We start from the raw sequence: 19,993 nt of genomic DNA, 5'->3' as shown, positions 1-19,993 counted from the left end.
TTACATTACATTTAATTATATTACATTCAATTACATTAAAGTTTAATTAGTTCTAAATGCTTTTGTTTCCAAGTGCTTACATTTTATTGAGCACTTGGAGTTTTGAGCAGTATATCTGGGTCATCTTAAGAGTTCAGAGGGAGTCATCGTTGAGCTGTTTGAAAACTTTTTTTTTCAGCAAGCAATTATGTTGTAGGACAAATGGCACTTTAAGACACAGCAGCTGTTGTTTTGTTGCCAAGTTTAAAATGATAACAGACCTGCTGGCAGTAAACCTGTCTGCCTTAAAGGAATAAATGTAAAAAATGAAAATTCTGTCATTATTTACTGTCGTTCCAAACCTCTATGCTGATATTTATCTAGAGTTATCTATATGTAGCTTTTTAAACAACAGTTGAAAGTGACCATCTGCGTCAACTTCATAAATTTTCCATATGATTTGTGCATAATTTTTCTTGCTTCATTCAAATTCATTTAAACTCAGAAACTTCAAATTTGTTCATCCTATGAAGTGATTTTGGGTTTAAAAGGCCTGGCATTAATGTTAATTTATAGGCCTTTTCTGATTTCCTCATGACCTTTTTAATGCGTCAGATTTTTGGCTGAACAGACTTTCACTGGAGGGACTGACATCTTTCAAAAAAAAAAAACCCTGAAAAATCACATGTACATAAGTATTCACAGCCTTTGCCGTGCAGCTCTAAATTGAGCTCAGGTACATTCTGTTTCCACTGATCATTCTTGAGATGTTTCAGCAGCTTAATTGGAGTTCATCTGTGGTCAGTTCAGTTGATCGGATATGATTTGAAAAGGCATACACCTGTCTCTATAAGGTCCCAGGGTTAACAGTGCATGTCAAAGCACAAACCAAGCATGAAGACAAAGGAATTGTCTGTAGACCTCCGAGACAGGATCGTCACAAGGCACAAACCTGGGGAAGGTTACAGAAAAATTTGTGCTGCAGCACAGTGGCCCCCATCATCCGTAAGTGGAAGATGTTTGGAACCACCAGGACTCTTTCTAGAGCTGGCCGGCCATCTAAACTGAGTGATCAGGGGAGAAGGGCCTTAGTCAGGGAGGTGATCATTAACCTGATGGTCACTCTGTCTGAGCTCCAGCATTCTTCTGTGGAGAAAAGAGAAGCTTACAGAAGGACAACCATTTGTTCAGCAATCCACCAATCAGGCCAGATGGTAGAGTGGCCAGATGGACGCCACTTCCCGTATGGAATTTGACAAAAGGCATCTGAAAGACTCTCAGACCATAAGAAACAAAATTCTCTGGTCTGATGACACTAAAATTGAACTCTTAGGAGTGAATGCCAGGCGTTACGTTTGGAGAAAACCAGGTACCGCTCATCACCAGGCTAATACCAGCTCTACACTGAAGCAAGGTGGTGGCAGCATCATGCTGTGGGGTTGTTTTTCAGCAGCAGGAACTGGAAGACTTGCCATGACAGAGGGAAAGATGAATACAGCAATGTACAGAGACGTCCTGAATGAAAACCTGCTTCAGAGTGCTCTTGACCTCAGACTGGGGCGACGGTTCATCTTCCAGCAGGACAATGACCCAAAGCACACTGCCAAAATATCAATGGGGTGGCTTCACAACAACTCAGTGAATGTCCTTGAGCGGCCCAGCCAGAGCCCAGAGATAAATCTTATTGAACATCTCTGGAGAGATTTGAAAATGGCTGTACACCATTGTTTTTTATCCAACTTGATAGAGCTTCAGAGGTATTGCAAAGAGGAATGGGCAACAATTCCCAAAGACAGGTGTGCCAAGCTTGTGGCATCATATTCAAAAAGACTTGAGGCTGTAATTGCTGCCTAAGGTGCATCAACAATATATAAAAGTCTGTGAATACTTATTTACATGTGATTTTTCAGCTTTTTTATTTTTCATAAATTTTAATAATAACAAAAAATTCACATTGTCATATTGGGTATTGTGTGTAGAAATTAGAGGGAAATAAATGAATTTAATCCAGTTTTGAATAAGGCTGTAACATTAAAAAAATGTGAAAAAAGTGAAGCGCTATAAATACTTTCTGGATGCACTTTGTCTTCATTTGTTTAGAAGATGAACAAAAGCCTTACAACTTTGACATGAAATTAGGATGAGTAAAAGATAAAAGGTTTTAATTTCTTTTGCTTTTGAGGTGAATTAGCCTTTGAAAATTGCCTTTTTGAAAAACATTTGAATCTACAATTTAAAAACTTTTTGTTTTTTGGCACAAGCAACAATCAACGCTGGAGAAATCAACAAGGTTTATTGTTCTCAATGTTTTTTGAATCATGACATCTAGGGCTGTGTGCGATTTTGGGGAAAATATCTAATTGCAATTCATCTATTTTTTTGACATATATTGCAATTTCGATTTGATTTGCAATTAAATTTTGTAGTCAAGCTTCAGCTCAATAATCTGTATTGTATCTTCTTACTGCTAAAATGCAATGAGTGTTACTTTAAAAAGGTACTGAAAAGATATTAACGTTAACATTTATTCTATAGTCTAATCACATTGTTTCAAATTGCGATTGCGATTCGCACAGCCCTAATGACATCTCATTTTCTGTTTTCTCACCACTCTAAGGTTTCATAGTGATCTGGTGCTGTCTGAATCTCAGGCTGTGGTGTTGAGAATCAGCAACATGAGGTCCGGTATAGAGAACTGCATTCACACGGTTTGTGATGCGAGCTCCCACAGCACCGTCACTTTTTCCATCACTAGACTGCATCTGTATCTTCTTTCTGACCTGCTTGCACTCAAATCCACCACCCAAAGCTGCAAGAACATCCTGCAAACCCTGAGCTGGCACAGTGCTGTGGAGAGGTAAACAATTTGTGTGTGTGATCTATGGATTGGTCTTCCTTGTACATCCACATTTGTGATTTGTGATCACCTAGCATGACTTTGCAAGAGTTTGATAGAGTGCACCCGCATTAAACAGTGAACAATGAATGAGCTGACACCTTACGGAACAGTGTTTTATCTCTGGCCAAACAGAGATTGTATATGAAGTGTATATATTAGAGCTGCATGATTAATCTTTAAAACATCAAAATCTCGATTCAAATGCACTCACTGTCCTAATCCTAAGCGACTGCAATTTTTGGGTTGATATGATCTTATTGTAGCAGTGCATTCAATGCTGTGTTTGACTGAGAAGTAGACATGCAATTATTAACTAACTCTGTTCTTTTCAAAGCAATGGTATTGGGTTATTTCTGTGCTACAAACATTCAATTGATCAAGTAAGTGCTGATGTTCCAGATATAAAAGATATAAACAGAAGCTTCCAAATAATGTCATTATCTATCTATCTATCTATCTATCTATCTATCTATCTATCTATCTATCTATCTATCTATCTATCTATCTATCTATCTATCTATCTATCTATCTATCTATCTATCTATCTATCTATCTATCTATCTATACATTATTTTGAAGATATACACTCATCGGCCACTTTATACTTTATTAAGTACACCTTACTAGTACTAGTGCTGGAGCCCCTTTTGCCTTCAGAACTGCCTTAATCCTTCGTGGCATAGATTCAACAAGGTACTAGAAATATTCCTCAGAGATTTTGGTCCATATTGACATGATAGCATCATGCAGTTGCTGCAGATTTGTCAGCTGCACATCCATGATGCAAATCTCAAGTTCCACAACGTCCCAAAGGTGCTCTATTGGTTTGAAATCTGGTGACTGTGGAGGCCATTTGAGTACAGTAAACTCATTGACATGTTCAAGAAACCAGTCTTTATGACATTACATGTTATCCTGCTGGAAGTAGCTATTATGAGATGCGTACTCTGTGGTCATAAAGGGATGGACATGGTCAGCAACAATACTCAGGTAGGCTGTGGCATTAACACGACACTCAATTGGTACTAATAGGCCCAAAGTGTGCCAAGAAAATATCCCCCACACCATTACACCACCACCACCAGCCTGAACAATTGATACAAGGAAGGATGGATCCATGATTTCATGTTGTTGACACCAAATTCTGACCCTACGATCTGAATGTCGCAGCAGAAATCGAGACTCATCAGACCAGGCAACGTATTTCCAATCTGCTATAATTCAATTTTGGTGAGCCTGTACGAATTGTAGCCTCAGTTTCCTGTTCTAATCTGACAGGAGTAGCACCCGGTGTGGTCTTCTGCTGTTGTAGCCCATCTGACTCAAGGTTGGACGTGTTGTGCGTTCAGAGATGCTCTTCTGCATGCCTCTGTTTTAACAAAGACTATGGAATACACAAGACATGTCACTCTGATCTTTTTGAATGGAAAAAAGTGCAACTGTCAATATGGTGAATAAACCCCACCTACTAGTACAGGAGCCAATCATCGATCGTTATATGGTGAAAAAAGTTCACCCTCAAGTACAGGAGCCAATCATCGATTGCTATAGACTGACGATACTTGGACTAGATACTTGGACCAAACGTGAGTTTCTGCAGATTTTGTTAAATTTAGACGTTTAGAAATGAAACTAAAGAGACAGTTGTTGTATAATTTTATTGGTGATTCCCAATATGAAATCCCAATATGAAATGCTTGACAAGCAGTTTTGGAGAATATGATGTTTCCCAATTCAAACAGAATGCTCGAGCAACGAGTGGTTATTTGAGTTACTGTTGCCTTTCTATCAGCTGGAACCAGTCTGGCCATTCTTCTCTGACCTCTGGCATGAACAAGGCATCTTCGCCCATAGAACTGCCACTCACTGGATATTTTCTTTTTTTCGGACCATTCTCTGTAAACCCTACAGATGGTTGTGTGTGAAAATCCCAGTAGATCAGCAGTTTCTGAAATACTCAGACCAGCTCGTCATACACCAACAACCATGCCACATTCAAAGTCACTTAAATCGCCTTTCTTCACCATTCTGATGCTTAATTCGAATTGCAACAGACTGTCTTCACCATGTCTACATGCCTAAATGCATTGAGTTGCTGCCATCTGATTGGCTGATTGGAAATTTGTGTAAACGAGCAGTTGGACAGGTGTACCTAATAAAGTGGCCGAGGAGTGTATGGGACCACAGACTGACTTTTGTGCACATGAGATGGAACAGTGTCTAATATTTCTGTTGCTTGATGTAAATAAACTTGATGAACATGCATGGCCATTAAACACATGTCTTTCGGAGTGTCTCGCATGAGAGCTGGATTTTTTAGATACCTTGTCAAGATAGAAGAATTTCAACTTTTACGTGGAGGGCCACTCATTAAAGAGCCTCTATTATGCATTAAAAGGTCATAATTTAGTTTTGGGTGTCTCCAACAACCGGCTGATATGCATTGAAGGTCAAAAAACACTTTCATTGTCTTATAATATGCATTTATTTTTACCTAATGATCCCAACACTTCCCAATGATTTGATTAGCGATTCATTTCTCCTCCTTAGCGTAATGCTAATCTGCGGTGATTGGTCCGACGACCCAGTCTGTTGCGATTGGTTGACTGTGTTCAGTGTGAGACCGAGAGAAATGCCCACCACGGCCAGAGTATATATGTGAGCCCAATGCAGGAGTGCATTAAAGCATTGCAGTTTAACACCAGCATATTGCTCTATTCGTAACCATAAGTAAAAACAGTGACACACATACACTATTAATCCACTCAGTGGCAAAAGCTGAACTTTTTTGAAACTTGACCACAGCACGTGTATAGGAACAACTGGTGGCCAAAGAAACAGCAAATGGTAGGGGATCGTAAGCTCACAAATGCATTGAAATCCGTAAAGAAAGCATCACGCGTCACGTTTTCTATGTGGCTTTAGACGTTCACGTTTTACCAGATCCGGCACTTCATATTAGGTATAGGTTTTGTGTCGACATTGATACAAACAGCCAAAAGATTTGGACGAAATGACGAATCCTTTAAATGACTGAGCCGGGGAAAGCATTGGCTGCTTCTATTTTGGAAGTTGGCATGACAACTCTTTTATTTAATTACAACATGGTAGAATACTTCCTTAACACATACACTATTAATCCACTCAGTGGCAAAAGCTGAACTTTTTTGAAACTTGACCACAGCACGTGTATAGGAACAACTGGTGGCCAAAGAAACAGCAAATGGTAGGGGATCGTAAGCTCACAAATGCATTGAAATCCGTAAAGAAAGCATCACGCGTCACGTTTTCTATGTGGCTTTAGACGTTCACGTTTTACCAGATCCGGCACTTCATATTAGGTATAGGTTTTGTGTCGACATTGATACAAACAGCCAAAAGATTTGGACGAAATGACGAATCCTTTAAATGACTGAGCCGGGGAAAGCATTGGCTGCTTCTATTTTGGAAGTTGGCATGACAACTCTTTTATTTAATTACAACATGGTAGAATACTTCCTTAACTCTACATTTTGTGGTTTTAGATGCAAAGATGCATTAGGTGTGAATTTCCCATCTGTAGGCCCACACGGAATCTGCGCGCGCAGATTTTCCGCAGAATTTCACAGATTTCCTCCGATTTTAGCCCATCGTTAATTCTGTTTATTTACTTACTTTAATATTAAGAAATTTTTAATTTCAGTAATATTATTGACTAATATGAAAATGTTCATCTGATTTATGTACAATGCAGTGTGTAAAGTAGTATTTTCTGTCTTTTAGTAGATATGTTATATAGAAGACTTGCTTTGTGTACCAAATAAAAAATAGTGAATCTAATTGGATTTGCATTTTAAACATTAAATAAAAGTTAAAAAGATTATTTTTTATTTCTCATATTAAGGTTTTAGTAATGATACTCCCAAAATAATTCCGCACAAATCCGCAGATTTTTACCAAAATTCTCAGCAGAAATAGCAAAAAACGTCCGCAGATTCCGTCTGGCCCTACCCATCAGTTGTTGCTTTGCTGTGTGTTTTTTTTTTCTAACTCTTGTGACTGGAATCTGTACTGACTGTGGAATTGCACCATGACACCTGTACCATTTGGGACAAATAAATGTCCTTAATATTAGTATTGTACATGTTTAGAGTATATATGCTTAGTTTGTGCAGAATCAAGTTCAAAACTTGATGCAATGTGCACATCTACTTGATATATACATTTACAATTTTATTTGTTTCTTATTTCACTTTTATTACAACATCTGAAACAGTTTTATTTTAAGTACTGTATGTAGAAGAATTTTTTGACCCTCTTATCTTTGTAGGCCTTTGTTTTGGTGACAAAAGTACACATTCATTTCTGACTCTGCTTTGAATTTCTTTTTTTATGTTTATATATGCATTTATTTATTGTTTAATTACCTAACAGATTTCTGGTGGTACGTCCGGCTTGCCAACAAGATGAGAGGCTCCTGGTGGACATTGTGTCCTTCCTCAACACCTTCTTCAAGCAGAATCAATCTGAACTGGACCAGCAGGACCTCAAATGGTTGTTGGAATTACTCCTAAACAAGGTATTTCTAAATAAACAGCTGTGCAGAATCTGTTATGGATCAGTGCCTGCATTTCCCTTAGACTATTTGGAGCCCTCATAAAACAATAAAGAGACTTATTGTACCTCAGTAATTAAATTAACTTGCCCCCCTGCCTCAGATGAACACAGTGTGGTGTATTTATTAAGAAGTGCTGAAATAAATCACACCGCAGAGCAATACAAATATATTAATATCATAATAAAGCTTGTAAGGGAGAGCTGTTCATCAGCTGTCACTGTTTTTGTTTGTCACACTGAGGATGAATGGCTTTATTTCCTAAAATTCTCATCTCGCCTTGCCGCGCATTAATGTGTATGTATGCAAACAAAGCTGCCTTGCCGCTCGACGGAGAACACTGGGTTTGATGAAACGCCTGGTGGGGGAGGTGGTGAAATTCAGAGAGCATCTACAGTCGCTGGAGTGTTGCTGAAACATCTGTGCTGTCTAAATGAAACACAGGCACAACCGAGCCTGCTAAGGCAAGCACATGCTTAATAATATTCTTCTGCACAAAATCCATCCTGCATCATTAGATCATCGGACATGAGTGATTGCACAAATTGTGTTACTTACTGATGAGTGTACTGCTACTTTTTGAGAAAAAGAAGAAAGACAATCCTGTAGACTTGCATTTAAAATAGGCCACACACATATTTAGGGCCCAGAAAATCATGGAGAATTAAGAATTGCTTCTTTACAAACCAATACACTTAAAGGGCACCTATTTTACCCCTTTTTCAAGATTTAATATAAATCTTTTATGTCTCCAGAGTGTGTCTGTAAAGTTTTATCTCAAAACACCCATCAGATCATTTATTATAGCTTTCAGAATGTTTCAGAATTTACTGATTTGAACACAGAGCAGCTGTTTTTGTGGCCTGTGCCTCTAATGCTAGTTCTCCCTGCCCACCAATCCCACGTGCCTCTCAGAGTGTGGCTCAATCTCTGCCTCAGCTCCCTTAGATAAACAGCACAGTGACAGACATGAAGGAAGCAGATCTCACCTAACGTTTGTGAGAAATACTACAGTAAGAACCTTCCCAATGATTATTTGATGTAATTGTTGTGGAGTTAATTCAAGCCTTTCTGCAACGGTGAATCACAACGATGTCGTTACAAAGTTAACGCACACACAGCGTGTGCATTTAACTTTGCACTCTTTTTGTACGGCGTGACAGGATACATGTTAATATAAACTGCTGTATAGATATCCGTTATGTCAATGTACAAAAGAAAAACCTTAACGTCCACAAACTACAACTGAAGCGTCTTTTATAATTGTGCTGACATGCAGCTGTGGTGATAAAGACGTTAAAGTTGCTGAAATCCGTGTTGAACATTCACTGTTTTAAAAGTGTTTTAAACTTGTAAACTAATTCTATCACATTTGATGATGATTGATGATCACAGAGTGCTGAACAGATCTTTAAATCCTAGTTGCTTTGCGCATGTCCTGTCTTGTTGATATGATTATACGCGTTACTACGGAGACATGTTAATACGTGTAATATGGGCGGGGAAACCACACTCCTACATCACGTTGCGGTGGGCCTTAAAATGGGAGGGAATTGGGTCTTATTTTAACATTAGGAAATGAAAAAAAAAGACGTATTGTATTTATATCACCTCAATATGACTGTGGACACACTATACCTACACACAGATCTGTCTAAACACTTTCCAAAAGATGATTTTCATAGGTGCCCTTTAAACGGTCTACACACCTTTTAAAGTCCCCATGAATTAAAATACAATTTTTTTTTTAGATGTTAGTATCAGTATTTTAGCCTTAAAGGGGTGGTCCACTACGATATCATATTTTAAACTTCAGCTGACGTGTAATGTAGCTGTGTGAACATAAACAGCATATCTGAATGTAAAATGCTCAAAGTTCAATGCAAAGGGAGACCTTGGTTTTTATAGAGTTAGCTTACCAACGCCTACAATAAACAAATTTTGTGTACTACAAAAAAACTTCCGGGCACACACTGCACAGCTAAGGGGCGTGGCCAGAGGCGCTGTAACGTTACAGCAGAGGAAGAAAATGCCATCCTGCTATTTCCACAGAGCTTCTGCGTTTCTGTATTTGGGCTTCCAAAGGACACGACACAAAGACAGAAGTGTTTACAGTTCAATATTAATTATGTTCCAGAGAATTATAAAATACATAGCAAGCATGATTTGACAAAACACAGCTCCAGAATCTCTCCCAGATCAGTGCTGGATTCGGTTCAGCTCCAACAAGCAGACGCTGTGAACTCTGAGCCACGACCTGTAAGTGTTTTTATTTGTTAAAATTGATTATGACATGCAGTGTCTAGCCTTAATAGTATGTTGTAACAAAGATGTAAACAACAGGAAATGCTGTTCGCCACCCCTAAGGATTTAGCTACAAATTCATATTTATCAGTCAAACTACTGTAAACACACACACACACACACACACACACACTTCACCAGCACGTGCAGCATCTCTCTATTTGTGTGCGACTGCAGTGTTTCTCTATAGGCAGCTTTTCCATGCGTTTTTTATCTCAGATAATGAACTCGCAAATGGTATGTGAACGATTCATGTTACTTACAAATGCATATTCTGAATATATGTGAAAGACGTCGTGTAACGCGTTGAGTTAACAGCTCACACAGAAAATAACTTAATCCGAGCATCAGAGAAAAATGAAAATAAATATCGGTCCCACGCACATGCGCTTCTCATGTTACAGATAGTTCATAGTATACACGCACACACATAATCACACACACTGGCAAACTCTCTTAAAGGAGCTGCACCCCATTTTCACTCGTTACAGACACTAGTCAGATTTTATTTTAGAGAGCAGGCATGAGGTTGACTGACTGTTTACACAAAACGCGCTTGACGTGGAGCCGATCCGCGAATCGCAGCACATTATGACACATGACCAATCAGAGTCACTTGAGGGCGGGCCTTTCAGAGGAACTAGGAAATATATTAGTCGTTTTCATACTTAGCTGAGTAGCTGTAAATAATAAGTGAGATTTATGAAAAAATAACGAGATTTCCTTCAAGTGAAACATGAGCACAAATTGCTTTGCATCTTATTAACACAACCAAGCCTTAAAATTACATTCTGGACCACCCCTTTAAGGTTATCTGTAAGCTACTGTGCTCAAAAGCAGAAGCAAAAGAAATTCTCATCTATAAATCTCCAAAGCTTGCAGTTTTGTCATTTATGCCTAAATAGATTGTTATTATTATTATTTTTTTTAGTTCAGTTTCTCATCAAATATTCTGACTAATTAAATGCTCTCTAGTACTTGACATGTCCCCCACCCTTCAGACACAGTTGCTTTTCATTTGTTGTGCTTGCTCTCAAGCACTCTTACTGGCAGAGCTGTGAATGAAACGCTATTGGCTTTTCTTTTTAAAGAGGAGGAGCTACTCTCTCCCACCTTCTCTTTGTTTCAATTTGTGTTTCACACTTTAGTGCACAAAAATGCACTTTAAAAAGCACTTCACAGGACCTTTAACTTTTACTTAGGCCACCCTACCGTGCGCAACTGCCCAAGAGTAGCTACCAGTACCTCTTTAGCACCCAACTAACACCCCAGTAACAACCGTGAATACCAAAAGTTGTTTCTAACTGTTACCTGGGAAACTTTTTAAAGGGTTATGTTAATATTATTCAAAATAATTAGTAAATTATTATTTACTGTTCTTTGAGCCAGAGGTCTGCTTATTCCTCATTTCCACCATGCGGTAGGGTTCAATACAGTACTGTACGCCACAGGACACCTTATTCAGGCATTTCCATCGCCAATATTATTATATATATTATATATATATATATATGTGAAGATTAGGTGGTGGTGGGGTGTGGGGGCTTTGGGTGCTTAAGCAGATGCCCTTTTTTCTCCTGGAAAAAAAATGCCAGCCAGAAATCGCTCATCAGCTTGCGATCTCAACTCCCTCCCCCTAAACGCTCAACAACTCCTGCACCTCGCTTCTTCTAACATCGTATTCACTTCGAGATTGCTCACCACCTTCCCCTGGGTCTTCACTTTGAACACCTGCCCCTATATAGGAATCTGCACGTCTCTGGGTAGGGGTATATGCCAGAAAGTTGCAATCAACGCCATTCTCTTGTGAAGAAGAAAACCGTATGGATCCGTATGTGTCATGTCTTTGACTCACTTAAATTCATAGTTTTAAATATAGATGTGCTGCAACTGCTCTCAAATAGAGAGAGAAATAAATGCCCTTATGCTTTCCAGATGTTTTTACATGCCACATAAACAACAGCCCTGTAAGAGACTGCCTTGTAAACAACAGTGGAGGACAAACAGCAAGATCCTGTTCCTCCCTTTTGGCATGTCGCTATTTGTCACAAGAAGATGACAAGCTTTGTTTGAGCCATGCTTCATTTCTGCACATCAACATTGCTTTATTACAATGTAGTTTTTCACCAGCATTTAAAAAAAAAAAGGCTTCCTATATTGTCATTCACTGGGATTCACTTTTCCATATTTTTTATGTTACAGCCTTATTCCAAAATGGATTATATTCATTTATTTCCTCAAAATTCTACAAACAATACCACAAAATGACTTTGTTGATGCACCTTTGGCAGCAATTACAGCCTTTATTCAATATGATGCCACAAGCTTGGCACACCTGTCTTTGTTTTTGCCCATTCCTCTTTACAATACCTCTGAAGTTCTATCAGGTTGGATGGAAAGCGATGGTGCACAGCCATTTTCAGATCTCTCCAGAGATGTTCAATAGGATTTAGCTCTGGGCTCTGGTTGGGCCACTCAAGGACATTCACAGAGTTGATGTGAAGCCGCTCCATTGATATTTTGGCGGTGTGCTTTGGGTCATTGTCCTGCTGGAAGATAAACCGTCACCCCAGTCTGAGGTCAAAAGCACTCTGAAGCAGGTTTTCATTCAGGATGTCTCTGTACATTGCTGCACTCATCTTTCCCTCTATCCTGATTAGTCTTCCAGTTCCTGCTGCTGAAAAACAACCCCACAGCATGATGCTGCCACCACCATGCTTCACTGTAGGGATGGTATTAGCCTGGTGATGAGCGGTGCCTGGTTTTCTCCAAACGTAACGCCTGGCATTCACTCCAAAGAGTTCAATTTTAGTCTCATCAGAGCAGAAAATGTAGTTTTTTATGGTCTAAGAGTCCTTCAGATGCCTTTTGGCAAATTCGAGATGGGAATTGGCTTCCATCTGGCCACTCTACCATTCGGGCCTGATTGGTGGATTGCTGCACAGATGGTTGTCCTTCTGTAAGCTTTTTTCTCCACAGAAGAAGAACTGGAGCTCAGACTCAGTGACCATCGGATTATTGATCACCTCCCTAAGGCCCTTCTCCCCCAATGATTTAGCTTAGATGGCCGGCCCGCTCAAGGAAGAGTCCTGGTGGCTCCAAACATCTTCCACTTATGGATGATGGAGGCCACTGTGCTCATTGGAACTTTCAGAGCAGCAGAAATTTTTCTGTAACCTTCTCCAGCCTTGTGCCTTGAGACAATCCTGTCTCAGAGGTGTACAGGCAATTCCTTTGTCTTCATGCTTGGTTTGTGCTTTGACATGCACTGTCAACCCTGGGGGCTTATATAGACAGGTGTATGCCTTTTCGAATCATGTCCAATCAACTGAATTTACCACAGGTGAACTCCATTTAAGCTGCTGAAACATCTCAAGAATGATCAGTGGAAACAGAATGTACCTGAGCTCAATTTAGAGCTTCGCGACAAAGGCTGTGAATACTTATGTACATGTGATTTATTATTTTTTTCAGGGGGTTTTTTTATATATAAATTTGCAACAATTTCAAAAAAATCAAGTCATTATGGGCTATTGTTTGTAGAATTTTGAGGAAATAAATGAATTTATTCCATTTTGGAATAAGGCTGTAACATAAAAAAATGTGGAAAAAGTGAAGCGCTATGAATACTTTCCGGATGCAATGTATGCTGCAGCTATTTTGGTACTTTTGACATTTGAAATGGAAATAAATCTCAGTGCTTGTTACATTACAAACCACAGGAGAGGGCAAATTCTTCAGCAGGATACCGCTTCTTCTCATACTTAAGCCTCCACATCAAAGTTCCTGCAAGCAAAGAAGGTCAAGGTGCTGCAGGATTGGCCAGCTCGGTCACCAGACATGAAGATTATTGAACATGTCTGATTTAGGTGAAGGAGGAGGCATTAAAGATGAATGTAAAAAATCTTGATGAGCTCTGGGAGTCTTGCAAGAACACTTTTTTTTTGTCATTCCAGATGACTTTTTTTAAGAATTTATTTGAGTCATTGCAGAGATGTATGGATGCAGTCCTCAGAGCTCACGCGAGTTATACACAATAATAATCATTTTCCTCTGCACCATGACTTTATATTCTATACTGTACATTATTTCTGTTAAGTTACAAGACCTCTGTCTAAGCAAATCAGACCTTACTGTCCTAATTAAATAATTTAAAATCAAGGCAAGGTCATATTTTATTTTGGTAAAATAAGCGTAATCTAAAGGCCTTTGCCTTTTTTATAAGCTCCTTCTGATACCAAATGATCAACCAGAAGTCAAGTTATTATTTGTTTTTCCTAAAACTTGGAAAAGCGACAAGACTTTTGTTAAGCAGTGTACTGTAGTGTACTTTACTGAACCATATTGCACAGTGGAAATGAGCCAATTATAACCAAGATTTTTACATCAGCAGTATTTTTCGGGTTTGATTTGATTGACTAATTTAATAGATGTGGCAAACATTTTAGAAATAAACACTTACTGGATTGCTAATAGTCAGATGTAAACGTCTGCATATATGTTGACAGGATACACCCTTCATAACTGTTTTGAATTAGGGTAAAACGATTAACTTCAAATCAAACAAACTGTAGTAACAGACAAAGCAGTGGCAAATGCATAATAAAAACAGCTACTCACACATGTGTGGTGTGACATTACTGTCAAATCCAATATAGTTGCCACATCATTGTTGATTTGTTCTGAAAATCCCACATCATATAAATAATCTGTGGTAAAATTAAGTGAACAAAAGACTTAATTCTTATTGACCTGGTCAAAGAGTAAAAATTAAGTTAAGTTAATCCACTCCTAATGTTATGATCTGAAGGAAGACAACAACTTGATGCTTTTTGTTGACTTCAAAGTAATGTTTATCATTTGGTTTCTCCATTGGACTCTTTCGTATTTATCTATTGCATGTGTAAATCAGTGGGCGGAGCTCAGTGATGTAAAAGCAGCCATTGGTCTTTTTCTGTGGAGGCACTATTAGAAACACTATTGACTAATAAATTGTCTCATTCCGCAACCTGTTCTGATTAACTTTGACATGCTTTTATTTGGGTCAAAACATCAAGGGAAATTTGATTTCTCAGTTCATGACCCTTTTAAAAACACTGGTGCCATCCAGACCACTGACTATATTGCTGTAGAAACTGGTGTGAATATTCTAGCAACCGCATGCCAGTGTCCTAGCAACCACCAACAAAACCTTATCAGTGCAACAGCAACAATTTATAACACCCTCCTAGAAACAGAACAAGCCTTAAAAATCAGATACATTACAATATCTGAACTGCCCAACAGCGCTTTATAAACTACTATAACCAGCCTAGCAATCAATTCCATCAATGCAACAACTCTCTAGTAGCTGCATAACAACAACATATAACATTTTTACAACTGTCTAACAAACATTCAACACAACTGGCAACCACTACCTGCAGTATCATCCACACATCCGTAGAAAACATTTTGGAACAACATAGCAACTGCCTGTAAAACAAAACTGGTAAAAATGTGTTTGTCAACTAAAAATAAAACCTAAAAAGCATGAAATGGAAAACTAAAGTTGTAATAAGTTAATAAATAAAACAAAATATACATTTATTTTAACAAATATAATTGCTGCTTTGGCAACCATTCTAAAAAAAAGAGAAATACTATTCCGTTATGAAACACAAAAATACAGAGCATCATGATTTTTTGTATTATTAAAAAAAACTGAGATTTTTTTTGTTACTTTGTTAATTTTAATAAAGCTAAAACAAAATATAACTAGTTTTTATTATTATTATTAGTATTTTTTACAACCATTAAAAAGTAAAAAAAAATTAGTTTTACATGAGGAGCCACATTTAAAGCCACACACACATTTATTTTAAAATGTGTAAAATCTACTTGCACATAATTATAATATTAAAGCACATAACTATAATATTAAAGGCTACAATTAACAGTAGAGGTCAAGCTAATAAATTCAATTACAATTTTAGATATGTAAAAACAAGTTTGCATGCATTTTTAAATGTTCATTAAAATGTTTTTAATGTCTAAATATAATTATAAAATGGTTACTATTTCAATTTGTTGTTGAACTATCATAATTAACAGCTTTCTTAACTTTTTTGCATGATGTATTAATTTTAAATATGTACATTAAATAATTGGACAACACTACTTGGTATTTAAAAGTCATTATTTATTAGTATAAATTAATATACAGTACTGTGCAAAAGTTTTAGGCCCCCAGTTACATTTGTTGTTTTAGTGAGGGTATAATGACATTATATATATTGCTTTTCATTCTCTTTATTAAAATGCAACCAGAAAATGTCAGGATTCTGCCACTTCGGTCTTGGTAATTCTTGTTTTGGTGACAGAGTCCAGCCACTAGTCCTGTCTTGTCTTGTATGTTGTTCTCGGCTCGAGTTTTCTTAGGCCCAGCACTCATATTTCCTGTCTGTCTTCGTCTTTGAATGAGTGCCATCTTGGCCGTGCGCAGGCCCTTGCGTTCTGTTTCATCTTGGTGTTGTGTAGAGCACTTGGCTCCATCCTTACATGTTGGTCACGTGCTTCACTGTTGTGTTTCATGTGAACACGCGGTTAATGGGTTCTCTCATTGGCTGCGTGTGCTAGTCCTGTTTTACGTGAGCACATGGCTTGTGTTGTTTCTTTGTGTCACGTGCTCTCCTGTCTTATGTCTAGTCCCATGCTCCTTGTTAACCCATTATTAGTTTATTTTCTCCTGTTTGTTTGCCAGTTATTTCTCCCTTATAGTCTCCTCATGTTAGCTGTCCTGTGCCAGTTCGTTGTCAATTATCGCCTGGTCCAGCCCTGCCTTTCCCTGCCAGCCCAGTCCATGTTTTTTTTTGTGTGTGTTTTACTTATGTTTTTCGCCCTCGGGGTCGTTTTTGTTGCTTTTTGTTTTATGTAAGGGATAAAGGATTTTAATGCATGACGTGGAGGCGAAGGACCACATGACACTCGGTGGAGTGTGGTCGTCTACGCAATCGTTGCTTTGAGTAAAATAATGTTACAATTATTAAAAACACATTAATCTATACACATGAAATTAAACATTGACAAAGTTAAATGAAACAACAATTCAAGGGCACATAAGATGCATTTTGAAAAGAAAGCAGCCAAAGCCTATTTCAGAAATCTCTGCTGTTAAATATGTAAATTAGAGAAATATTGGGACAGGTAAGAGAGCATTGTGCATTATTTATGTTCTTTAAAACAAAAGCAATTAGCCAAACACACAGGATCAGTGTAATATTACATTATTTACGGTCATAAATAAATTATAAAACTTATCTCTGTGATCTGCCAAAAAATTCAGCTGAGAACAAATAATAGGTTCAAAAGTCCAAAGACTGACCGTTAGATATACAAAAGATTTATTATATATCACGTTTTAATAACAGAGATGCAAGAGGTTAGATCCAGCGGCAGGTCCTGTGATGGTATGGCTAATATAAAGCTTTGCTCAGAGGGTAGCCGTTCACGGAGCTTCCAACATTTTTAAAGACACGCTACCCTTATACATAAACTGCCGATTTGACTTTAAAATAACTATATTCTCACTTGAAAAACTCTTAAAACTTAATTTTGTGGCATAATTAATGAGTATTTTTCAAATTTTGCAGATTTCTCATCCGCCATTAACAGTCCTCAGCTGTTTCCTGTGCAGCGCATGGGAGTTGCTATAGTAACTACACATGCTTGGGAGAAGCGCAATTATTTCAAACTGTGATCAAAACTGACTGGAACTAGCTGTGCGTTTTAACGAAAATAATGCACACCCTCCAGCCAATCAGAATCTAGAATTTCAATAGACCATGGAATTATTCTTAATTAATAAATCCATGGATTTGTCCCTGCATTTGAGCCCTCATCCTTCCCTTTCCTGAAACGTGACACAAAATACAGGTTCTAATTGGAATTTTTGGGTCTAATTGTTTAGGACAAATGAAAGAAAGAGTTAGAGCTTGATATTAAATAGCGCATTCATTTCAGAAAAAGCAAAAAAGCCCAAGAGGTCACGTTAAACACATACTTTTGATGCTAGCCTTTTGATTTCAAAAGAAATTTTGTCCCAAGTATTGTGTTCATATTTCCCATATTTTCTGTTTGTATATTAAAAGTAAATTTCACCTGAAAGTAATGACACTACATTTGCTCCATACCTTTTAGATTTGTGCAAACATCTTACCATCCCAAACTGCACAGTACTTGCACAGTACTGTATACAAATAAAAAAGTTTTAGATTAAGTTCTGCATGTGCAGTGGTTAAAATAGCTCTGTATTTGTTCTGTACATATACCAAAATATCAAATATTATTTTGTACAAATACACAATTAGTGTAATAAAGCTGTTATTATTATTAGTCATACCTGCAGGAGGATGAGAATGCTATCATCAGATTGTGTTCAGCTAAATCTGGAGGCATCCAGCAGCTGTAACTGACAGATCGCGTTGTTAAATATCTGTATTGGTGTGTGCAGGAGTCGCACACACTGCTGAACTTGTTGCTGAGCGCTGATCCGCAGAACCACACACACATCCAATCACAGGGGGAAGTGGACAAACTCCAGGCCCACCTCAGTCACCGGCTACAGAGAGAACTGACAGGCCTCTTCAACACACTGCTGCTTCTGATGACACACACTTCTGACAGGTAACACACACAGACACACACACATATATGAATACAGGATAATGACTCAGAGACACTGGATGAGTCACCCTCACGCACAAAATGACTCACTTGACTCATTTAGCGACAGACTCACACTTACTGACTCACTCATATATTTTTTAACACATGCAGTCAAGCAGACAGCTCTATCTATCTATAGAACGTACCCACACACACTGCCACCTGAGGACTGCCTTGGAGATTTTTTTTTTCGGTTTAAAAACTATGGAAATGGAAGTTATTCACAAACTGTCTTGAGTGACTGTTTGGCCGTAATGCAGTAGTGTTCAGAGGTTTGGGTGGTGAGACTTTTGAAATGATTTTGAGAGATGTCTATTATGCATAAAAGCGTGGCAAAACCAGTGATATTGTGGGATATTATTGCAAATTAAAAGAACTTTTTTCCTGATATTGTATATGTTGCTTGTATTTTTCAACAGCACTTACTTTAGCCTTCATGGTGTATGAAGGGATTTGATTACAGCGGTTCCAACTGTAGTTTTGCCAAATGACTGAAAAGTAATCAGTATTATGGTAAAAAACTATACATTCCTAGTCAAACCATACTTCTTCATTCTTATACTAAAAACAGAAATAAGGGCAGTTATAATAGCTAAAATATGGGAGAGCGTTGCTGTTATGTGATTGTATTGTACTGCAATATATCAAGTGCTGATGTTAAATCAAAAGTAATTTACTAAATGAAATGATTTAATGACAATAATTCTCTATGGTTACAACTAAATTAGTTACAAAATAACTGTAGAAAATGATAAAACATGAAATGATAATAGCATATGATATTAATTGTGCACAGTTTAAATGTAATTAAAGTTACCTGAGAGAGAGGGAGAGATAAAGAACAGAGAGTAGGCCCCAAAGAGAGTCTGATAGCAGTAGAGTCAGAGAAGATAGAGTCCAGAGCAGGAAAAGAGTAAGAGCAAAGTTTCCCACCTATTTTGTATCTTTCTTGACCATATGACCAAAACCCAAATTCTGATAACCCAAATACATGTAACCACATTGTAAAACCCTGTCCACACACATATTAATTATCTCCTGATCTTATCAGTGTCTGTCTTTGGAATCTGTATAAACCTGAAAAAAAAAGACATGTTTGCAATATAAACAAATGCAAATGATCATTTGCATTCCTACAATGGTCTATCAGAAGTCATTGCAAGATGGCGATTTGGTACTCAAGAAACATTTCTTATTAATATCAATTTTGAAAATATTTGTGCTCTTTAATATGTTCATTTCTAGTAGAAAGAATAATATTGACGAGAAACTGTTGACTTGTTTTGTTCTTTTAATTATGTTGTTGAAAAAATGAAGTAGTCGTCGTCATTGTCGTAGTGGGAGTTGTCGTAGTCGTCCAACACAAATCGATTGTGTGGAACCTAGGGATGCAACGATTATAAATGTTGTTTGTATGATTATAGGAATAATTCACGGTTATCACAATTATTATTCATTAATTAATTTCAAAACACTACTAGTTTAGAAAATCGTGAAAACACTTATATTTT

General features: G+C 37.7%; 1 protein-coding gene and 1 long non-coding RNA gene across 4 annotated transcripts in view; one reads left to right on the top strand and one right to left on the bottom strand.

Moving 5' to 3' along the window:
- Positions 1-19,993, top strand: part of rttn (rotatin) — a 133,911-nt gene that overhangs the window by 50,164 nt on the left and 63,754 nt on the right. For all 3 annotated transcript variants that reach the window (XM_056450524.1, XM_056450523.1, XM_056450522.1), the window contains exons 25-27: positions 2,597-2,836; positions 7,292-7,436; positions 18,268-18,440. In XM_056450524.1, coding sequence (XP_056306499.1) covers positions 2,597-2,836; positions 7,292-7,436; positions 18,268-18,440 — 558 coding nt within the window. The remainder of the gene's footprint in view (positions 1-2,596; positions 2,837-7,291; positions 7,437-18,267; positions 18,441-19,993) is intronic.
- The window catches only part of LOC130218343 (uncharacterized), a 67,005-nt gene that overhangs the window by 36,615 nt on the left and 10,397 nt on the right, over positions 1-19,993 (bottom strand). The window contains exon 2 of the long non-coding RNA XR_008835939.1: positions 18,157-18,433. This is a non-coding gene — a long non-coding RNA (uncharacterized LOC130218343). The remainder of the gene's footprint in view (positions 1-18,156; positions 18,434-19,993) is intronic.

This window comes from Danio aesculapii, chromosome 24, assembly GCF_903798145.1.
Source record: "Danio aesculapii chromosome 24, fDanAes4.1, whole genome shotgun sequence".
NCBI classification, from domain to species: domain Eukaryota; kingdom Metazoa; phylum Chordata; class Actinopteri; order Cypriniformes; family Danionidae; genus Danio; species Danio aesculapii.
Note: the sequence above shows the minus strand (reverse complement) of the source record. Positions and strands in the feature narration are given on the sequence as shown.